This window comes from Palaemon carinicauda, chromosome 7, assembly GCF_036898095.1.
Source record: "Palaemon carinicauda isolate YSFRI2023 chromosome 7, ASM3689809v2, whole genome shotgun sequence".
In the NCBI taxonomy this organism is placed as follows: domain Eukaryota; kingdom Metazoa; phylum Arthropoda; class Malacostraca; order Decapoda; family Palaemonidae; genus Palaemon; species Palaemon carinicauda.
In genome coordinates, this window is record NC_090731.1 from 157,269,165 (window position 1) to 157,293,972 (window position 24,808).

The window sequence follows — 24,808 nt, forward strand, 5'->3', positions numbered from 1 at the left end:
TAAGTTACTGCTGGCAATGACATAGAGCTCCTATCTGTTTGTTGTCCATTGAATAGCATAATTAAGAGCAAAAACATTGCCTTTAGCTTTCTGATATTCGCTTATGTAATACTGCTTACGGCTTCCAGCTAACTTTGAATTTATTAGCAAAAACATTGCCTTTAGCTTTTTGATATTCGCTTATGTAATACTGCTTACGGCTTCCAGCTAACTTTGAATTTATTAGCAAAAATATTGCCTTTAGCTTTCTGACATTCGCTTTTGTAATGCTGCTTTCGGCTTCCAGCTAACTTTAAATATATTAGCAAAAATATTCCCTTTAGCTTTCTGATATTCGCTTATGTAATACTGCTTACGGCTTCCAGCTAACTTTAAATATATTAGCAAAAATATTCCCTTTAGCTTTCTGATATTCGCTTATGTAATACTGCTTACGGCTTCCAGCTAACTTTAAATATATTAGCAAAAATATTCCCTTTAGCTTTCTGATATTCGCTTATGTAATACTGCTTACGGCTTCCAGCTAACTTTAAATTTATTAGCAAAAACTTTGTCTTTAGCTTTTTGATATTCACTTTAGTAATACTGCTTACATCTTCCAGCTAACTTTAAATTTATTAGCAAAAACTTTGTCTTTAGCTTTCTGATATTCGCTTTAGTAATACTGATTACGGCTTCCAGCTAACTTTGAATTTATTAGCAAAAACTTTGTCTTTAGCTTTCTGATATTCGCTTATGTAATACTGCTTACGGCTTCCAGCTAACTTTAAATTTATTAGCAAAAACTTTGTCTTTAGCTTTCTGATATTCGCTTATGTAATACTGCTTACGGCTTCCAGCTAACTTTGAATTTATTAGCAAAAACTTTGTCTTTAGCTTTTTGATATTCGCTTATGTAATACTGCTTACGGCTTCCAGCTAACTTTGAATTTATTAGCAAAAACTTTGTCTTTAGCTTTTTGATATTCGCTTATGTAATACTGCTTACGGCTTCCAGATACTTTGAATTTATTAGCAAAAACTTTGTCTTTAGCTTTCTGATATTCGCTTATGTAATACTGCTTACGGCTTCCAACTAACTTTGAATTTATTAGCAAAAATATTCCCTTTAGCTTTTTGATATTCGCTTATGTAATACTGCTTATGGCTTCCAACTAACTTTGAATTTATTAGCAAAAATATTCCCTTTAGCTTTCTGATATTCGCTTATGTAATACTGCTTACGGCTTCCAGCTAAATTTGAATTTATTATGCAAAAACTTTGTCTTTAGCTTTCTGATATTCGCTTATGTAATACTGCTTACGGCTTCCAGCTAACTTTAAATTTATTAGCAAAAACTTTGTCTTTAGCTTTCTGATATTCGCTTTAGTAATACTGCTTACGGCTTCCCGCTAACTTTGAATTTATTAGCAAAAACTTTGTCTTTAGGTTTTTGATATTCGCTTATGTAATACTGCTTACGGCTTCCAGCTAACTTTGAATTTATTAGCAAAAATATTCCCTTTAGCTTTCTGATATTCGCTTTAGTAATACTGCTTACGGCTTCCAACTAACTTTGAATTTATTAGCAAAAACTTTGTCTTTAGCTTTTTGATATTCGCTTATGTAATACTGCTTATGGCTTCCAACTAACTTTGAATTTATTAGCAAAAATATTCCCTTTAGCTTTCTGATATTCGCTTATGTAATACTGCTTACGGCTTCCAGCTAAATTTGAATTTATTATGCAAAAACTTTGTCTTTAGCTTTCTGATATTCGCTTATGTAATACTGCTTACGGCTTCCAGCTAACTTTAAATTTATTAGCAAAAACTTTGTCTTTAGCTTTCTGATATTCGCTTTAGTAATACTGCTTACGGCTTCCCGCTAACCTTGAATTTATTAGCAAAAACTTTGTCTTTAGCTTTTTGATATTCGCTTATGTAATACTGCTTACGGCTTCCAGTTAACTTTGAATTTATTAGCAAAAATATTCCCTTTAGCTTTCTGATATTCGCTTTAGTAATACTGCTTACGGCTTCCAACTAACTTTGAATTTATTAGCAAAAATATTCCCTTTAGCTTTCTGATATTCGCTTTAGTAATACTGCTTATGGCTTCCAACTAACTTTGAATTTATTAGCAAAAATATTCCCTTTAGCTTTCTGATATTCGCTTATGTAATACTGCTTACGGCTTCCAGCTAAATTTGAATTTATTATGCAAAAACTTTGTCTTTAGCTTTCTGATATTCGCTTATGTAATACTGCTTACGGCTTCCAGCTAACTTTAAATTTATTAGCAAAAACTTTGTCTTTAGCTTCCTGATATTCACTTTTGTAATGCTGCTTACGGCTTCCGGCTAACTTTAAATTTATTAGCAAAAACTTTGTCTTTAGCTTTCTGATATTCGCTTTAGTAATACTGCTTACGGCTTCCAGCTAACTTTGAATTTATTAGCAAAAACATTGCCTTTAGCTTTTGGATATTCGCTTATGTAATACTGCTTACGGCTTCCAACTAACTTTGAATTTATTAGCAAAAACTTTGTCTTTAGCTTTTTGATATTCGCTTATGTAATACTGCTTACGGCTTCCAACTAACTTTGAATTTATTAGCAAAAACTTTCTCTTTAGCTTTTTGATATTCGCTTATGTAATACTGCTTATGGCTTCCAACTAACTTTGAATTTATTAGCAAAAATATTCCCTTTAGCTTTCTGATATTCGCTTATGTAATACTGCTTACGGCTTCCAGCTAACTTTGAATTTATTAGCAAAAACTTTGTCTTTAGCTTTCTGATATTCGCTTATGTAATACTGCTTACGGCTTCCAGCTAACTTTAAATTTATTAGCAAAAACTTTGTCTTTAGCTTTCTGATATTCGCTTTAGTAATACTGCTTACGGCTTCCAGCTAACTTTGAATTTATTAGCAAAAACATTGCCTTTAGCTTTTGGATATTCGCTTATGTAATACTGCTTACGGCTTCCAGCTAACTTTGAATTTATTAGCAAAAACATTGCCTTTAGCTTTTGGATATTCGCTTATGTAATACTGCTTACGGCTTCCAGCTAACTTTAAATTTATTAGCAAAAACTTTGTCTTTAGCTTTCTGATATTCGCTTTAGTAATACTGCTTACGGCTTCCAGCTAACTTTGCATTTATTAGCAAAAACATTGCCTTTAGCTTTTGGATATTCGCTTATGTAATACTGCTTACGGCTTCCAGGTAACTTTGAATTTATTAGCAAAAACATTGCGTTTAGATTTCTGATATTCGATTTTTTAATACTGCTTACGGCTTCCAACTAATTTTGAATTTATTAGCAAAAACATTGCCTTTAGCTTTCTGATATTTCTCTTGTAATACTGCTTATAGCTTCCAGCTAACTTTGAATTTATTAGCAAAAACTTTGTCTTTAGCTTTTTGATATTCGCTTATGTAATACTGCTTACGGCTTCCAGCTAACTTTGAATTTATTCTGTTCTTCAAGTCTTTATGTTTTCCTCTCAGAGAGATGTTAAAGTTTGATTTTCTAAAACTCACTTTTCAGTCTGACTCTTTCTGTTGTCCACAAACGATTTTTCTTGATACAATTGGACTACAAATGTTTAGCCACGATGTAAAGACGTCGTTTAAAATTCCAACTTGATTGTTTACATTGTCATTATTTAAAATTCGGTTTAATATATTTACGTTATTCGTGAGGAGAACACAAAGAAAGTCTGGAGAATAAATTTGCAAGCAGCTAAAAGTTTCTAAGATAGGTTTCCTTTTTGGGCTTACGAATATTCACTTGCGTCTGTTTATGGTTTTTCTATGCCAGTCCATACGCACAAACCTATCCAGTTCGTGAATCCCTCGTCTTCTCTTTTATACATTGTATACGTGTGTTAGTGTTTGTGCGTATGCAAAGAAATATCTTCCTTACAGGATTAATAAGAGATACTGACCAGTTAATTGGTACTACTGCAAATATCGACTTATTTCAAGAAAAGTCTCTTTGAGAACTTTTGTCGGATGGTGACATCACGTCACTAGCCTAGGTGACTCTCTTATGTTGAAAAGCACAACTGTAATAGCAAGAATTGTTAATCAGGAATATATGTGTGTGTGTGTATAAACTATATACACACACACACACACACACACATATATATATATATATATATATATATATATATATATATATATATATATATATATATGTGTGTGTGTGTGTGTGTGTATATATATATATAAAATATTTCATTATAGTAGCTTACTGGAAACGTTCCTGCTTGGTGATCTGTTGCATTTATTCACCCATTCAAGCTCGATAGTTCTTGTAGTGTCTGTAACCTCACCATCCATGTGAGCTAAGGATGAAAGTTTTGGGGGAGCCTATAGTTCTATCTGCTGAGTCATCAGCAGCCATTGCCTGGCCCTCCCTGGTCCAAGCTTGGGTGGAGAGGGGTTTTGGGTGGGGATCATATGTATATATGGTTAGTGTCTACGGCAGTGTCACTGTTCCTTGTCTCTGCCACTCATGAGCGCCCTTCAACCTTCAAAGAACAGGAGCGAGGCTGAGATATATCCGCTGCAAAATTAATCTTAAATTCATTGATGTTGTGGCATCACTAATTTCCAGTCAGTACCACTGAGCCTTGCATATAATTAAAGTGGAAATTCAAAGCCATTTGAAATGTCAAGGAGTATGATAAAACATAAGCACAATCTATTGTTGTTTGATTGAAGCGTATATCGTAATCTGTATGGGATTCAGTCAGATACGATTATTAAGAAATTCTTTCGTTCATATCTGGGTTTGATTAGACGAATATTGATATCAACTGTTTGGTGAAGAGATATATGATCTATCGAATTATTGATGACCCAACTATTAATTGCAAATCTCTCTCTCTCTCTCTCTCTCTCTCTCTCTCTCTCTCTCTCTCTCTCTCTCTATATATATATATATATATATATATATATATATATATATATATATATATATATACATATATATATATGTATATATATATATATATATATATATATATATATATATATATATATATATACAGGTATTCATAAATCAATATGAAAATAATTATAAGTAAATAAATTTAAAACTATGTTTTACTTGGAAAAGTTTTATTATAAGATTTCATACATAAAACATATGAGTACCTACATATCTATATACAGTATATATATTATATGTACATACACACACACACACACACACATATATATATATATATATATATATATATGTGTGTGTATATATATATATATGTATATATATGTATATAAATATATATATATATATGTGTGTGTATATATATGTATATATATGTATATATGTATATATATATATATATATATATATATATATATATATATGTGTGTGTGTGTGTGTGTATGTTTATGTATGCGAGTTTTATTGTATGTATATAATTATATCTACTATTATCAGCTACGTACGAAACACTCAAAGAAAAATAAACACTAAAGTTTAGGTCCCCCGTAAATTACCTTTTCCTTTGTTTTTCCATTCCTCTATTGCGAAATATGTTTTGGCAGATTTGTTCATCCGGAAAATCGTCTATTTACATTTTTAAAAGGTTCTTTGATTTATGGTGATTCAAAGGAAGGCATGGATTCTATAGGTTCCTGTGTGTTCTATAGGATAAGGGTGAGGATAATCTTTGAATTTATCATATTTGAATATATCACAATAATTACTTAGTATTTTTATGCATATATATATGTATATATATATATATATATATATATATATATATATATATATATATGTATATATATATATGTGTGTGTATATATATGCGTGTGTGTGTATATATGAATAAATATATTTCCAAATATATATGTATATATATATATATATATATATATATATATGTATATATATATGTATATGTGTGTATATATGTATATATATATATATATATATATATATATATATATATATATATATATATATATATATACATGCATATATATACATGCATATATATGTATATATATATGCATATATATATATATATATATATATATATATATTTATATATATATATTTATATTTATATATATATACAAACATTAACACTAAATGAACTTAAGGATAATACGACTGAAAAGAAAGCCATGTAAAGAGAATAAAACCATTACTGGGAAATTTTAACAGCAATTTATCTACCATTTTACCTCGAAAACCAATACAGAAATCAAACAAACTATAATCTTCGTTGAATAGAAAAATAAAAATAAAACATCATTAAAAAATGACTTTAGATGTTTTCCAAATGTCTTTCATCCACAAACAAGCTATTAAATTTTCAACAAGAACTCAGACTTACAATTGGATGATACAGAGACAAAGGCAATTATTTATAAGACTTTATTAAATTATTTCAATGAAGCAGAACTTAAAAATGGTGACCTATGAGATATATTTATATTCTCAATAATAAAGTTTCCTTTATTATCTATAATGAAGCCAGAGCATTTTTTAAATTTCGTGAAACAATAATGAAAGAAAGTTTCCTTTATTACATATAATGAAGCCGGACCCATTTATTTAAACCTCGTAAAACAATAATAAAATAAAGTTTCCTTTATTATCTATAATGAAGCCAGAGCATTTTTTAAACTTCGTAAAACAATAATAAAATAAAGTTTCCTTTATTATCTATAATGAAGCCAGAGCATTTTCTTAAACTTATTAAAACAATAATAGAATCAAGTTTCCTTTATTATCTATAATGAAGCCAGAGCATTTTTTTTAAACTTCGTAAAACAATAATAAAATAAAGTTTCCTTTATTATCTATAATGAAGCCAGAAAATTTTTTTAAACTTTGTAAAACAATAATGAAATAAAATTTCCTTTATTATCTATAATGACGTCAGAGCATTTTTTTTTAAACTTCGTAAAACAATAATAAAATAAAATTTTCTTTATTATCTATAATGAAGCCACAATTTTTTTTTAAATTCTTAAAATGATAATAACATTTGTTTATCCTATTTCAGTCCTATTGTAAAGGTATATCACTTCTGTTATTCACCTTATCAGGAGTGTCTGCTCCCCTATGGCATAAAACCTCCCACGCCATTGCCAACAGAGCCAGGCAGAATCCTAAAGAGAGCAGCAGGAAACAGCCTTGGAGATGGGCCATAGAGAGAGGTTTCAGTTGCAGGGATTTGACCTGGAAAGGATGGTAGAAAATTGTATTCACTTTTGAATTATATGAAATTTTTCTGAAATTTTTATCATTACGATTATTGAAATTATTGAAATTATTATTGATTTTGAAATTACTATCATTATTATTAAAATTATTATTGGTCTCGAAGTTATTGCTATAATTAGAATGATCAAAATTATTATTTTCTTTTGAATTATTATCGTTTTCAAAATTATTAGAATAATTAAAATTATTATTGGTTTTAAGATTATTATTATTATTATTATTATTATTATTATTATTATTATTATTATTATTATTATTATTATTGATTTTAAAATCATTCTTGTTACTAAATTATTATTATTATTATTATTATTAAACTTACTATTATAAAAAATCTGAATACGAAATTATTTACCGCTACATTGTGGTAAAAAAAACTAATTGACAAACAATGCAAGGAATTTATACAAAACGGAACTGTGATTAATTTATCCGAGGTTAAATTGAGATGGAATGGGAATAATGGTAGCATCAATAGATGTAAATAAGGCCATTCATTACATCTCATATATAGTGAATTCATTTCCTTATTTCATTTCCTCACTGGGCTATTTTCCCTGTTGGAGTCCTTTGGCTTGTCGCGTCCTACTTTTCCAATTAGGGTTGTAGATTAACTTGGATTAATGTTAATGATATGTTATATATCCACTGGCGATTTTCTGTTTATAAGATTCTAAATAGTTAGAAGTAAAATATTTTTTCTCTCTACTTTTAATTCTCTGCTTATAAAAATAATACAAGAGCAATAAATATATACAATGATATTTTTTTTTCTATCAACTATCAATGCTGTCTTTAATAATGATTTTTACAGTAAATAAGGTTATTTTTGTTTCACCTACTGCAGCAGGATATGTAAATAAGGCTATTTTTTTTTCACCTACTGCAGCAGGATATGTAAATAAGGCTATTTTTGTTTCACCTACTGCAGCAGGATATGTAAATAAGACTATTATTGTTTCACCTACTGCAGCAGGATATGTAAATAAGGCTATTTTTTTTCACCTACTGCAGCAGGATATGTAAATAAGACTATTATTGTTTCACCTACTGCAGCAGGATATGTAAATAAGGCTATTTTTGTTTCACCTACTGCAGCAGGATATGTAAATAAGACTATTATTGTTTCACCTACTGCAGCAGGATATGTAAATAAGGCTATTTTTTTTCACCTACTGCAGCAGGATATGTAAATAAGACTATCATTGTTTCACCTACTGTAGCAGGATATGTAAATAAGGCTATTTTTTTCACTTACTGCCTATGCTCTACATATAAAACAAATTAGAATAGCAATAGATTTGCATAAGACTGTTTAATTCCCTTTACCTCAAATTTTCTGCCTATAAGAATAATTACATGTGATAGATGTATGTAAGGCTTTCTTCACCACCTACTGTTCATTGTTTTGTTTAATATCAAATTTTTACTCAATTTTGTTTTAAATGTTCATTATCACTTTTCAACTCTATAGAAATGACTCTCTTACTTCTTCGAATGATGCACTGTGAGCATATTCCATTCTCCCCTTTCCTGAGCTAGTGAAGGGCATTAACATTAAATTTTTCATTGCAATAAAACGCAACCAATAACATCACCTCTTTCCATTTACCTCTTTCACTGGAGTAATGAACTCTTCCATTGACTTCTGATACCACCTCAGTAAAACGCAACCAATAATGTCTCCTCTATCCATTTACCTCTTTCACTGGAGTAATGAACTCTTCCATTGACTTCCGATACCGCCTCAGTAAAACGCAACCAATAATGTCTCCTCTATCCATTTACCTCTTTCGCTGGAGTAATGAACTCTTCCATTGACTTCCGATACCACTTCAGTAAAACGCAACCAATAATGTCTCCTCTATCCATTTACCACTTCCATTGACTTCCGATACCACCTCAGTAAAACGCAACCAATAATGTCTCCTCTATCCATTTACCTCTTTCGCTGGAGTAGTGAACTCTTCCATTGACTTCTGATACCACCTCAGTAAAACGCAACCAATAATATCTCCTCTATACATTTACCTCTTTCACTGGAGTAATGAACTCTTCCATTGACTTCCGATACCACCTCAGTAAAACGCAACCAATAATGTCTCCTCTATCCATTTACCTCTTAAAACGCAACCAATAATGTCTCCTCTCTACATTTACCTCTTTCACTGGAGTTTGAACTCTTCCATTAACTTCCGATACCACCTCAGTAAAACGCAACCAATAATGTCTCCTCTATCCATTTACCTCTTTCACTGGAGTAATGAACTCTTCCATTGACTTCCGATACCACCTCAGTAAAACGCAACTAATAATGTCTCCTCTATCCATTTACCTCTTTCACTGGAGTAATGAACTCTTCCATTGACTTCCGATACCACCGCAGTAAAACGCAACCAATAATGTCTCCTCTATACATTTACCTCTTTCACTGGAGTAATGAACTCTTCCATTGACTTCCGATACCACCTCAGTAAAACGCAACTAATAATGTCTCCTCTATCCATTTACCTCTTTCACTGGAGTAATGAACTCTTCCATTGACTTCCGATACCACCTCAGTAAAACGCAACTAATAATGTCTCCTCTAGCCATTTACCTCTTTCACTGGAGTAATGAACTCTTCCATTGACTTCCGATACCACCTCAGTAAAACGCAACTAATAATGTCTCCTCTAGCTATTTACCTCTTTCACTGGAGTAATGAACTCTTCCATTGACTTCCGATACCACCTCAGTAAAACGCAACCAATAATGTCTCCTCTATCCATTTACCTCTTTCACTGGAGTAATGAACTCTTCCATTGACTTCCGATACCACCTCAGTAAAACGCAACTAATAATGTCTCCTCTATCCATTTACCTCTTTCACTGGAGTAATGAACTCTTCCATTGACTTCCGATACCACTGCAGTAAAACGCAACCAATAATGTCTCCTCTATCCATTTACCTCTTTCACTGGAGTAATGAACTCTTCCATTGACTTCCGATACCACCTCAGTAAAACGCAACTAATAATGTCTCCTCTATCCATTTACCTCTTTCACTGGAGTAATGAACTCTTCCATTGACTTCCGATACCACCTCAGTAAAACGCAACTAATAATGTCTCCTCTAGCCATTTACCTCTTTCACTGGAGTAATGAACTCTTCCATTGACTTCCGATACCACCGCAGTAAAACGCAACCAATAATGTCTCCTCTATACATTTACCTCTTTCACTGCAGTAATGAACTCTTCCATTGACTTCTGATACCACCTCAGCATGAGGCCAGTCTCCATCAGCCACTGCATTCCCTGATCAAATTTGTATTTCCAGGGAGAGTTTTTGTGCACGAGAAAGGCCAGATTACCAGGGTAAAGCTGTTCTTTCAAACTGTAGACAGATGGAGAGTGCCCGAGTCTACTGTAAAGAAGTTTTACGTATGAGTATTTTTCCGTATGGGCATGGGAACCCGCCAAAACACGTTCGACACACGTTTCCTGTCCTATTTGATCTAAGTGGTCTGTGATTGGCGCCATGTCTAGCTTCTTCCCTAGGGCTGCTAGAGTAGGGTGGGTTGAATTAGCCAGCGCATCTGGGACGAATTCACCGTAGTCCAACATGCATAATCTGTAAGGGGAGTATACTTTACCTAGACTTTAGCTAAGGCATTTATTTTTCAGAATCGTAATCTCTCTTGTAGCTTAAGTTTTGCTTTTTTGTTAAAAGAAATAAATGTTCTATGTCCATTTTAATGCACACAAACTAGACTTACATTATCATGAGGATGGAGGAGTAATGGCTGTTAGGATGGATGGAGGAAGAATGGAATTGGCTGATTCATATGAATATTTTGGAGTAAATATAACATAAAATAGTAAGATCAGGAAACAGGTGAGTCTCATAACATAAAAAGCAAAATAGGTAGCAGGGTGTGTCAGGAGATTACTAAGATACTTTGTTTATCTAGAAAAGCCATAATAGTAGCTGTAGAAGGGATTGTTGAACTAAGTCTCCTTTATTGAAGTGAAGTGTGGATTTTCACGCATGGAAGGCTGCAACTGTTGATATGAAACATTTACATAAAATGTGGTGTAAGAAGAATTGATTGGATACGAAATGTGAAGATGTGCTTAACTGGTACAAAGTGGGTGTCGCGTCCAAGTTGTCCAGTACTGGAACTGGGTTCGAATCCCAAACTATTGCAGGAAATTTATACCAGCATTTGCATGTTTGAATAAAAGTCATTGAGGCTAACAACTGCATCATTTTGGACTTGCTGAGATACCAAAAGGCTGAATTTTTATAACGCCTCATCCTTCAGTTAGAAAAAGGTTTATGGTTAAAATGTAGATATGCACACTTACATACTTACACACCAACACACACACACACACAAACACACACACACCCACGTAGTAAGGGTGTGACAGTGAGACCACTTCCTAAGAAAAAGAAGTACCCAGAATTCCTGTGTCCAACTGTACAGAATCTAAAAGAGTAGCCTATTAATAACGAAGGCAGAGCTCATTGGCCCTATTAAACAACTCACAATGTGGCAGTAATTTTAGTCTTTTCGAAACTTTTGAATGCCATAGATGCTGTCTGAGCAAAGATCTGGAAGTAGTTTTGGTCTTCTGGAAGCGTTTTAAACGTTATAGTTTGTTTAAATACTGGAATTAAGTAGGGGATTCAGCGTTATGAAGCTTCATCTGTGGTGGATAACGGGGGAAGGGTGGGCTTTGGCACCCTAGCAGTATCAGGCGAACTCGGTCGAGTCCTTCGTCAGGATGGGAGGAGCGTAGAGAGGAAAGGTCCCCTTTTTATTTCATTTGTTTGATATCGGCAACCCCCTAAATTTCGGAGAAGTGCCTTGGTATATGTACGTATTAAGATGATGATAAAGAAAATGGTGATGATGCATGTCGATATCTTCCGTCACTATTTACCTGTATCTACTTCGAACAAGTTCCTCTGCTGTCTGTATCTTACTGGGAAATGCGGGGACTGTAAGGACAGCAATGAGATTACACCTATAAGATCTGTTGACGAGCCACGACGCAAGCCACCAGGTCAAGAGGAAATTTCGAACCCGCCACTGAGGAGGAACATTTACCATGGGGCGGGAGACGATGCTCTGAAAATAATAATAATAATAATAATAATAATAATAATAATAATAATAATAATCTCTCCTATATAATAAAGAGCAATTCTCTCTCTCTCTCTCTCTCTCTCTCTCTCTCTCTCTCTCTCTCTCTCTGTATATATATATATATATATATATATATATATATATATATATATATATATATATATATATATATATGCATGTATATGTATCTATAGTGTATAAATACATATATATGTATATATATAGTGTACATATATATATATATATATATATATATATATATATATGTATATATATATATATATATATATACATATATATATATATATATATATATATATATATATATATATATATATATATATATATAGGTGATAAATAGATATGTGTGAGTTTGTGTTTACATGTTTATGTGTTAGAGTCTATGCGTGCATATTTTGGACACTGGACAATAATGTGGTGTAATTATGTTGTTAAACTAATCTCTGAAAAGGAAAAATAAATATCAGATACATTAAACTGAAAAATAATTTCCATTTTACCTTTTGCCACAACTGGTAACAGGAGTAAGCGTTCAACGAGCTCTTACCTCAAGGACGGTGATCATATTGTTAAAGAATGAATTTTGGATCTTATGATACAAGAGATGGAGAGTGATTCCCGAAGCGATGACGGATACGGAAACAGCCACCCAAACAAGCCACGAAAAGGGATACAGGATGTTCTGCCATCTAGGGAGAGGCGGTGGAACTTCAAGTATTATTCCAAACCTGCACAAATGAGATGTGAAATTATTATAATGCTGTCTTTTGTAGTTTATGCAAGGGTAAATAATCTAGATTGATTATATATATATATATATATATATATATATATATATATATATATATATATATATATATATATATATATATATATATATATAAATATGTGTATGTGTGTTTGCGTGTGTGTATTTATTCAAATATAAAATATTTACATACACACACACATACAGTATATATATATATATATATATATATATATATATATATATATATATATATATATATGTATATATATATAGTCACTATAACTAGCTTAGCTATAACCCTGGTTGGAAAAGCCGGATGATATAAGCCCAAAGACTCCAACAGGGAAAAATAACCAAGTGAAGAAATGAAACTAGGAAATAAACAAACTGAAGGAGAAGTAATAAACAATTAAAATTGAATATCTTAATAACAATGAAAACATTAAAATCGATTTAGATGAAGAATCCAGAATATTCTTTTACTTGTTTCTTTTTCAGTGATACATATTTTAAGAATATTTTTGAGTTTTGACCGTTATGTTTGAAGAATAATGTTTTTATTTGAAGGTAAATACTTCAGAAGGCTAAAGGAATTACGTATAATGTTAATAATGTAATATGTATTCCAAAGACTATGATGTATCAGAGTGTGTGTATGATTTAGAGCGACCTAGTGGTAAGAGACTATCGCTCTAAGGGAAAATTGTCTTATATTTTTACAGCATTTACTTTATCAAATAATCTTTTTTTTTTCTTGCGAGGGTTTTTTGATATTGCTGCAAAATACTGAAGTTTTATTTTTTAATTTATGGCTCAGTTATTCACATTTTGCTGGTTTTATTCAACTTTATCATAATACAAAATGATATTACGGAGATAAATTCAAAATTTTATGTTTTTTTAGAGATTCTTTTATTAGATAACTAGATTCTTCCAGTGATATAAAAAGTTATGTAAAAACTTTTTTCTTTAAATATTTTGGTTATATAAATGGAGTAATATCATTCAGTGATTTATCATTAGTTTTATTCTGTGGGTTCAGACTGTCTGTTAAAAGCAATGTTCTGTGAAATATCATCAGTATCTCATAATTAAAGAATGAGGGGATTTTATGAACAAATAATCTGCATTTGTTTACATATTTCACATTCAGTATTTCTAATAATCCTCGGTCACGAAAAGGACTTTCAATTATAGAAGTTGGAAAATAGCGTAAGAATTTAATTGTTGGATCTTCGTATGGGAATTTTGTATATTGGTTTTGAACATTGTTTTCTAAAATCCTCATTAATATCTCTATAAGTTTGCAATTCCGAACACAAAATCTTTTGCTTGCGATGAACAAGACAAAGATTCCAGAAATTTACTTGATTTCAATTGAGACGTTTCTAATAAGTTTCATCAAACCTAATTCATCAAATGAAAATACAGCTCCCCAATATAATAAAGAGCTAGCGTCTGGGTATATATATGTATATATATATATATATATATATATATATATATATATATATATATATATATATATATATTATATATATATATATATATAAACATACATATATACTGTATATATATATATATATATATATATATATATATATATATATATATATATATATATATATATGTATATATATATATATATATATATATATATATATATATATATATACATATATATACATATATATATATATATATGTATATGTATATACATATATATATATATATATATATATATATATATATATATATATGTATATATATAATATTTGTCTCCGGTCACGCTGAGCTGCACTACCAGACTTATAGCTAGCTATTCAATCCCTCCCCGTCCTTCGGGTAGGGGGAGAGAAAGTAGTCATACCCTGGAAACCGCAACTTCCGTATTGCAGCTAGGAAAAGGGTTGAATCTTCTTGTGCGTTTTTGTTCATAACTATCTAAATATTTAGCCATCTTTTTTTTTGCCTGGACGCGTACACTACCCTTAAATTAAACTTAAAGATATTACCCTTCATGATAATATGGAACCGTGAGATCGAAGTCCTCGTTCCTCTCTGGTGTCAATGTGGCGTAGTTAATCATCAAGTCATTTTCTCCTCTTTGCACTAAGTCGGTCATCGTGGTCCATCTCACATTTCCTGTTCAGATAAGAAGATAGAGATCGATAAAGGTATGATATAGAAAGGGAGGAAATTCAATAATGTTTTTTTTTTTTCTTTTTTTTTTTTTTGCGTCGAAACTTAATCAGCTAGCAGGCAATAAAATTCGGAAAATAATAATAATAATAATAGTAATTATTATTATTATTATTATTATTATTATTATTATTATCATTATTTTTATTATTAGCAAAGTCACAGCCCTAGTTTGAAAGGTATGATGCTATAAAGCCAAGGACTTAAAAATGGAAAAATAGCCCAATAAGGAAAGGAAATAAGAAATGAATAAACCACTTGAGAAGTAATGAATAATCAATATGAAATATTCTGGGATCTTTAACAACGTTGAATTAGATCTTACATGTATAAACTACGAAGAGAGACTTATGTCAGCCTGTTCAACATAAAAACATTCGAAGTAAGTTTGAACGCTGTAAGAGATGAGAGAACTACTTTAAGGCCCGATCACACCGCCCGAACGTTGCTGGAGCGTTCCTTGAACGGTAGGGAGGTGGACCAAACCTCGAAAATTCAATTTAACGTTTTTACGTTCGGTCTTTATTAGTCTTCTCAACGTAGCAAATCCTCGCATATTTCCTGAGTTTTCTTACACCTCTGTTATGGAATTTGCTAATTTATGCAATAAGGGTATTGGTATACAGGATGTCGAAAAGTTTCAGTCGCTTTTTTTTTTAATGAACTGTTAAAAAAAACGTAATTTTAATTAAGATACAGCGACCGTAATTTTTACCCTACTTTGTTATTATCTTTTACAGGTTGGTGACTATAATATCACGCCGCTACGCTTTTCGACATCCTGTATACCAATACCCTTATTGCATAAATTAGCAACTTCCATAATAGAGGTGTAATAAAACTCATGAAATATGCGAGGATTTGCTACGTCCAGCAGCCTAATAAGGACCGAACGTAAAAACGTTAAATTAAATTTTTGAGGGTTTGGTCCACCTCCCTACCGTTCAAGGAACGCTCCAGCAACGTTTGGGCGGTGTGACCGGGCCTTTAGTTCAAAGGAATACATAACTAATTAGTAATGACTTTAACTTTGTGATCTGTAAAAGAAAGAAAAGAAATACGGAAGAACAATACGTTCTCTTACTGTTAAAAAAAAAACAATTTTAATGGGAAATTCTCTATGAAAATATAATGTTCTCAACCGTATTTGAGTAAACTTCAGGTGACCGTAATTGCCTTGTTATTATCTTTTTAAAGGGTTGGTGACCGTAATATCACTCTTTTACATCAATATATCCGTTTTTGAAACAGTAAAAACCCTGGAATAAATGTTACCAGCATTTACCCTTTTTCTTTATTTTTTTTTAACTTTCAAACATGTCGTCTGCTCAAATTGAGAAATAATATAAAACAGAATATAATTATTGGCTTATTTTTCCGCTTATTATCTAATAAGTTCTGTTAACTGCAAACGTAATTTATGTTCGCAAACATTACATACTGGTGGTAATGTTCTTATTTTTTCTATGGTATTTCAAAACAAATTTCGATTGTTTTTTTTTTACTCAGTTTGGACGAGTTATTAGAAAAGTGTCCCTTCTTAATATCTTAATATGAGGTTAGAGAAAATGGAGTCTGGATTTAAATTGCCCAACGTTAGAGACGATACTGTTAATGATTAAGTGAAATATTCATAGCATACATACACACACACACACACACACACACATATATATATATATATATATATATATATATATATATATATATATATATAAACATATGTATGTATATACATATATATATAAATATATGTATGTATATATATATATATATATATATATATATATATATATACATGTGTGTATATTATGAAGTTTAAACGCTTACTTTATCTGAATATACATTTTTATTATAGCCCTAAAATTAGTTTTATGACCGTCAAACCTTTGGAATACACAGAATCTTCTGAAATGTGTGTACCTAAGCTGACTATATATATATATATATATATATATATATATATATATATATATATATATATATATATATATATATATATGTATGTATATATATATAAATATATATACACATATATATATATATGTATATATATATATATATATATATATATTTATATATATATATATATATATATATATATATATGTATATATATACAAATATATATAAATATATATAAATACATATATATATGTATATATACATATATATGTATGTATGTATGTATGTATGTATGTTTACAGTATATAAATGTGTGTATAGGATATATGTTCGTCTCTACTTTAGCATAGCACCATGAAAGCAAATAATAATAAAGAATACTCCAATATCAAACGCATACCTTCCAATGTGTACTTTATCTCGAACTGCAGCCATCTTGATAGAGCCTCCATGATATTGAAATTCAAGCCCTTCAGCACTCCTGCACCGTCAGTGTAGATCAAAGGACTGTCCTTCGTCTGGCATAGAACAGAGATCCTCTTCTGCGTCATGTCACTGAACCTGTCAATAAACAGGTCCTCCCATGACCCGAAGACCTTGGAAGACCAGGGCCCCAGGTTCGTCATTTTCCGACCTGAAGTGAAGGGGCTCCAGGTCCAGACGTGAAGGGAGGACTCGGAGGAAACTGTTGACCTTTGGGGGCTGTGAGAGCAGATAAGGGCTACTGAAGGGGATGTCCTGGCTAAGGGCGTGCGTAGCGTGTCTGAAGGGCTGCAGGAGTTGGGTGTTATTAGTAATATGGCTGAGAGTGACCATTCCACAGGAGGGTAATATGAAAGCCACCACACACGGTTAGGTGGATGGATGATCACCACGACACCTGCAAGAAAATGAGTCTCTTGAGAGAGAGAGAGAGAGAGAGAGAGAGAGAGAGAGAGAGAGAGAGAGAGAGAGAAATTGCTTCCGCTTAATGAAAGGCATTATATAAACATCATGTGTTTAGATATTTTTGCTCTTTATCGTTATCATTATCATCATTATTACTTGCTCATCTACAACTCTAGTTGGAAAAGCAGGATGCTATAAGCCCAGGGGCTCTAACAGGGAAAATAGCCGAGGGAGGAAAGGAAACTGGAAAAGGAAATATTTTATGATCAGTAACAACAATGAAATAAATATTTCCTATATAAACTATAGAAATCTTAACAAAATAAATGGAAGGGAAATAAGATAGAATAGTGCGCCTGAGTGTACCCTCAAGCAAGATCGATGACTTCATTTACTATTTTTACTCAAAATAAAAAATAACACCTGTCAAATTTTATCATCGATGCGTGACTTCATAAAACAAATCTAAAGTTCTTGTGATCCCCTAATGAATTCCATGTTTTTTTTTTTTTGTAGTAACCCAGACCTCTCTCTCTCTCTCTCTCTCTCTCTCTCTCTCTCTCTCTCTCTCTCTCTCTCTCTCTCTCTCTCTCTCTTGTTAGTTCTGATTTATTCAAAAAGAAACTAAGCAATATTTTTTAAATTTTACTTGAATGTATATATATCCTAGAGTTTAACAATCCAGTTATTGTGAATTTTATGTAAATAATTTATATTGTTATGAAACAGAATAACCATTTTCATAATGAAATAAAGGTTTTTGACTTTGACTTTGACTTTGACTCTCTCTCTCTCCCCTTCGATTAGTATTTCAGACAGGGGATAATGCTTTGATCTCCGATATTCTTCGGTTTTCTAAATTTTGAAAAGTGAAAAACTTACATATCAAACAAAAGTGCTTACCAGACTCCAAAGGGAAAGGGACAAGCCCCTCAAAGCTGCCTGTGCTATTGTCAAACCTTCCTCGGCCCTTGGTAATAGCCACAGGCAGGCGTACGAGGGACACCGGCTCGGATACACTGTTCAACCAAATCTCTTGATCTTCGTCCACGACAATGGTAACTCTCCTTCCTTTTAAAGGACCTGATAGGATTTCATTAAGCGTCTTGTAGAAGTTTTTTGTTACGAATGTTTCGGCTTGGGTGGCTGGGAATCCGACGCAAGGTTTGTATTCGGTAAAAACAAGAATGAAGAGGACGAATCTTGCTAGGTCCATGGTGTTCTGTTTATTATCCTAGGTTGTTAGTAAAGATACTAGTTATTACTAAAAACAAAAGGATGTAGGGAGTAGGAATCAATCTAAAATCGTAGAATGGGAACAGAAAGTTTCAGATTGTAACTTCTGCGAAATTCCAGGATTCGCTTAACGAAATTCCAGTATTCGCTTAACATCTGACAGACGACTGTAGACAAATAAGCTCTTCCTTAGCTCTTACCTCTTGGAGTAACTCTTACCAAAACGGCCCACCAATAAAAATCACCTATTCCACTCTTCTTCCCCTATTGGTGACTCTTCCCCCGTTTTACATAAATGAGATCCCGACACATAATTTACTCCTGTTTGACATGGAACTGACATTGTATGTTCTTTGAGGTAGTTACGTATGTGAAAATGGCAGCACGTTCGTGTAGTGATAAATGGCAACATTTATTACGCATTGCCTTAAGGAACATTTTGAGTTTATCATGAATGTTCGAGAGGCTACATTGAAAGGATTTAATGTCTCGTATAAATTCTGATTTTTTTTATTAGGAAATATACATTTTCTACAGGTTATAATATTATTTTATACATCATAATGTATTTACATAAATAATCTTTTTACTTAACATATACTGTTTTAAAAAATGTAACTTTTGCTATCCATCTAAATATGTTTTTGGAGAATTAAATAATTCAAAGTTAGATCTTACAAAATAGCATATTATGCTTATTCTGGAAATACGGTTCTATGTTAAGTATATAAATAATTGATCACATTGCAGAAGAATTTGCAATGAATTTGCAATTGAATTTCATGTTTTATTATATGAAGAAATATAGTTTATGTTCAAACAACTCTCTCTCTCTCTCTCTCTCTCTCTCTCTCTCTCTCTCTCTCTCTCTCTCTCTCTCTCTCTCTCTCTCTCTCTCTCTCTCTCTCTCTCTCTCTCTCTCTCGATTAGTATTTCACACAGAGGATAATTTTATGTTCTCCGAATTCTCTTCGGTTTTTTAAATTTTTAAGTAAAAACTTATTAGATAATAACCTTTTGTAGCTTTGATTCTAGAAACATTTTGAATATCTTCCTTAAATGTATAGCATACTTTCTTTTAAGACACAAACACACACACATACACACACACACACACACACACACACATATATATATATATATATATATATATATATATATATATATATATACATATATATATATATATATATATATATATATATGCGTGTGTGCGTCTGTTTATATGCATATATATATATATATATATATATATATATATATATATATATATATATATATGAATATATGTATATATATATATATATATATATATATATATATATATATATATATATATATATATATATATATATATATAAAATCTTATTAAGTAAAGGCAAACTAAACTTTCTTGATTACAAAATGTGAAACTTATCTCATTCGTTACTTTCCCCATATTCGTAAATTTCAGATTATTATCTTTTGTCAAAATCATTTGATATTAACGAATATCGTATAACCCACTACATCCGTTCGTGTGTCAAAATTAGAAATTAGAAGTTATAAATCAGAAATTAGAAATTGAAAACGGAAAGTAATTATTCAATTTGAAATCCCTTATAATTTTAACACCCTCTAATCAATAATGTTTTTGACCATAAATAATTTTTTTCAGTATTTTACTCGCTAAATAGAGTAAAAAGAGAATCTCTCTCTCTCTCTCTCTCTCTCTCTCTCTCTCTCTCTCTCTCTCTCTCTCTCTCTCTCTCTCTCTCTCTCTCTCTCTCTCTCTATATATATATATATATATATATATATATATATATATTTATATATATACATATATATATATATCTATGTATATGTATATTTATACTGTATATATATATATATATATATATATATATATATATATGTATATATATATATATATATATATATATGTATATATATACATATATGTATATATATATATATATGTATATATATATATATATATATATATATATATATATATATATATATATATATTTATATATATACATATATATATATATAAGGAATATAATCATAACCTAACCCAAACAATATCAAAAAGGATATAAAATAAATAAATATAAATAAACCACCAAGAATCCACCATAAACTAAATGAATAAATAAATAAGTTATTGGTTTACGAAAGAAGTCAAGATGGAAGAAGTTTAAACCCTTGATAATATCTTTTATTATTCTTGTCTGGTTAGGCTGAGTGACAAGGGCGTATGAATCGATGAAAGCATGGTGACTAGAATGTCAATCATCATTAATAGCAACGCACTTTTTTTATGTACGTGTCTTCATTTTTTAGACTGTACGAGACTGCTCTTATATCTTTTAGCTGTGTGGTTATTTAACCGCTGTTCAAGTATAGTTAATTTACTTTTATTTGATTTATCATTGCCAATTCGCCTAGAAACTCATTCAGCTAAGGGACAGTACATATTTTGATATTATAACTTGTCGAGGAAATGGTTGCTTAATGAAGTAATTTGTCACCTACAGAGAAAATTTTTGAGTACGGTGCTAAATTAGATGTCAGTGATCTAAGCAATTGAATATAAATCAAGTCTTTTCAATTCGCTTAGAAACTCTTGAAAAAATGTTCCCACTCGTACTGTATTTTATGCTGCATTGCATAAGGTTCTATTTTACTCCATAAGAATGTTTGGCAGTGATTTGTATTATCATAATCATTATCATTGATATAATATCGTTAGACATGTTAACTGTCCCCTATAACTGTTTGCTTTTCTGTTAAAATTTTCACACGACAAACTTTTTTCTAGTGGCAAATACAGCGAAATTGTATATTATTAATTTTTTGGCTTTGTCCTCTCAGGGAAAATCTGGGCTTTGATGGATATTAGGCCCCAAAAATAAACTAGAAAGTGCACTCGGTAGAGTGCATACCTTCGCCAACGCCACATAACAAGCTAGGCAATTGAATTATACACATTTTGGCACTAGTTTCATGCACATCGGATAAAAGTTGACCACGATATAGCAAAAAGACGTTTTTAACCTTTATGACCTTGATCTTGACCTTGACCTTTAACCCAATCACTCCCAAAATCTAATAATATCGTCCTTTGTTCATGACCAATCATCCCGCCAAATTTCATGACATTTGATCGAATAGATTTTTGAGTTATGCGAATTACAAACACACAGACATACTAACAAATAAACGCCTATCAAGACATTACCTTCGTCAAGATGTTGGTGAATGTAATGTCACGTGTCTGGATATATACTGTAGATGTAATGATGTAATATCACGTCATGATATGAAAATTCCTGTCTGGGATTTGGCCAGTTTTCCTCACCACGTTGGCCAGTGCGGGTTAATGATGGTGAAAGATTTTTGTCTGATGGCTCACAGCAAACCAAACTAATTTAGTATGGGTGCTCCTGACTATTACAGCTTTGTTGATCATAGCGATACACAAAACCATAAGGTATGCACACTCAGAAAGGTATATATATATATATATATATATATATATATATATATATATATATATATATATATATATATATGTATATATATATATATATATATATATATATATATATATATATATATATAGATATATATATATATATATATATATACATATACACACACACACACACACACACATATATATATATATATATATATATATATATATATGTGTGTGTGTGTGTGTGTGTATGTGTGATAAATGTTTAATCTTTATACTCAGTCATGCGCTCTTTCGGTCCCACTCATGGCACGAGGGAAACATCCAGTTGTAAAATATAAGGCAAATAATTTATGGAGTAATTATTTTAAGTTTCATCTTTTTAACAATGTGGTTAATTGACCTAATATGGGTATTCCTGTCTTACTGAGCAAATTCAGGATGTCTTTCCCACTCCACAGAAAATACCCCCCCTCTCTCTCTCTCTCTCTCTCTCTCTCTCTCTCTCTCTCTCTCTCTCTCTCTCTCTCTCTCTCTCTCTCTGTATGATTATACTTATCTCAATGCAAGAGCCTTATTTGGCTTGCCTAATCTATCTTGATCTATTGATGAAATCATAAAATTTAGCTAATTTCGGGGAGTTGATTTGAAACTATAAATTTTATAGCTTTTTCATTAATTATATCCGTTTTCTATCGATAACACTGATGGCGAAGAGCGATAGCTTAGATTGTGTTATGTAGCTTCCTGGAATATCATAATACAGATTTCCTGCCTCATTATAGAATACTTTCCAGGATAGCTTTAGAAACTATTAAACCGCTTGTGGTTTTTACAGAATGCGAAACCTTACAGAAGAGAATTCTTAAGAATGATTATTTTGATTCTAGAATAGCTTTTTAGAAAGTATTGAATAGGAAAGGGAGCTTATCTGATATGACTGATAATAATAGCAGACTTCAAAGACTGATTTAGCCAATTATTCAGTCCTTCGTTAGTTCATTTCTTTTCGTGGCTTCCAACCAAACAACTAATATTTTAATAAAAGGCTTCTTTCATATCTATATTAAAACGTATTTTGAACATTTTATTTCAAATGAAAATTCAATTAATTTTAACTAACTTAAATTTTAATTTAAACTCTAAATGTTAATTTCAGATTAAATTGACATCAATTTAACCTTTATCTCGAACAAATAGTAATTAGATATTTTTCATGTAACAAGGGCGAAGCTAAAGATTTGGCACCAGGGGTGGGGATGCTGAATTAGTAAAGAGGACCCCCCTCCCCCTTGCTCTGGTGGGGTGGTGGTAATCTTAAATGCATACTATTACTCTCTTGGAGGCCAGGGGGGGGGGGCACTTTCAAAAAGCCACCCACACCTGTCCCCCCTTAGTTACGCCGCTGTTGAAGAACATCCACTCCAAAATCATACCATTGTTATCTAGACTTGAGTAGTGCCATAGCCTCTGTACCTTGGTATTCCACTGTCTTGGGATAGAGTTCTCTTGCATAAGGGTACACTCGGGCACACTATTCTATCTAATTTCTCTTCCTTTTGTTTTGTTAAAGTTTTTATAGTTTATATAGGAAATATTTATTCTAATATTGTTACTGTTCTTAAAATATTTAATTTTTCATTGTTTCCTTTCCTCACTGGGCTATTTTCCTATTGGAGCCCTTGGGTTTATATCATCCTGCTTTTCCAACTAGGGTTATAGATTAGCAAGTAATAATAATAATATTAATAATAATAATAATAATAATAATAATAATATGACAACCATCACTTTATACTTTCCCGTACTTTCCATAATCCATATGCAACTGGAAGCAAAGTAATGCACGTGCAGCAAGCAACGAACGTACAAATGAATTATTATTATTATTATTATTATCATTATTATTATTATTATTATTATTATTATTATTAATATTATCATTATTGTTAT

The 24,808-nt window shown here is 31.2% G+C and overlaps 2 protein-coding genes across 2 annotated transcripts in view; one reads left to right on the forward strand and one right to left on the reverse strand.

The window, feature by feature from the left end:
- The window catches only part of LOC137643696 (C-type lectin domain family 6 member A-like), a 120,226-nt gene that overhangs the window by 15,563 nt on the left and 79,855 nt on the right, over positions 1-24,808 (forward strand). The window lies entirely within an intron of this gene.
- Positions 7,026-15,245, reverse strand: LOC137643756 (ionotropic receptor 21a-like). Its single transcript, XM_068376446.1, has 5 exons — positions 15,172-15,245; positions 12,953-13,133; positions 12,179-12,366; positions 10,460-10,859; positions 7,026-7,199 (listed from the first exon to the last, which is right to left on the reverse strand). Exons 1-5 carry the CDS (start codon positions 15,243-15,245, stop codon positions 7,026-7,028), a joined length of 1,017 nt encoding a protein of 338 aa, XP_068232547.1.

Excerpts from the sequence above, each read along its gene's own strand:
- LOC137643756 (XM_068376446.1), bottom strand. The coding sequence starts at position 15,245 with ATGATTAACTACGCCACATTGACACCAGAGAGGAACGAGGACTTCGAT. Across the intron at positions 13,134-15,171 it reads GTTCCATATTATCATGAAGG|GTTTGGAATAATACTTGAAG; the intron begins GTAATATCTTTA and ends TCATTTGTGCAG. Across the intron at positions 12,367-12,952 it reads ATATGATCACCGTCCTTGAG|AGCATCGTCTCCCGCCCCAT; the intron begins GTAAGAGCTCGT and ends TATTATTTTCAG.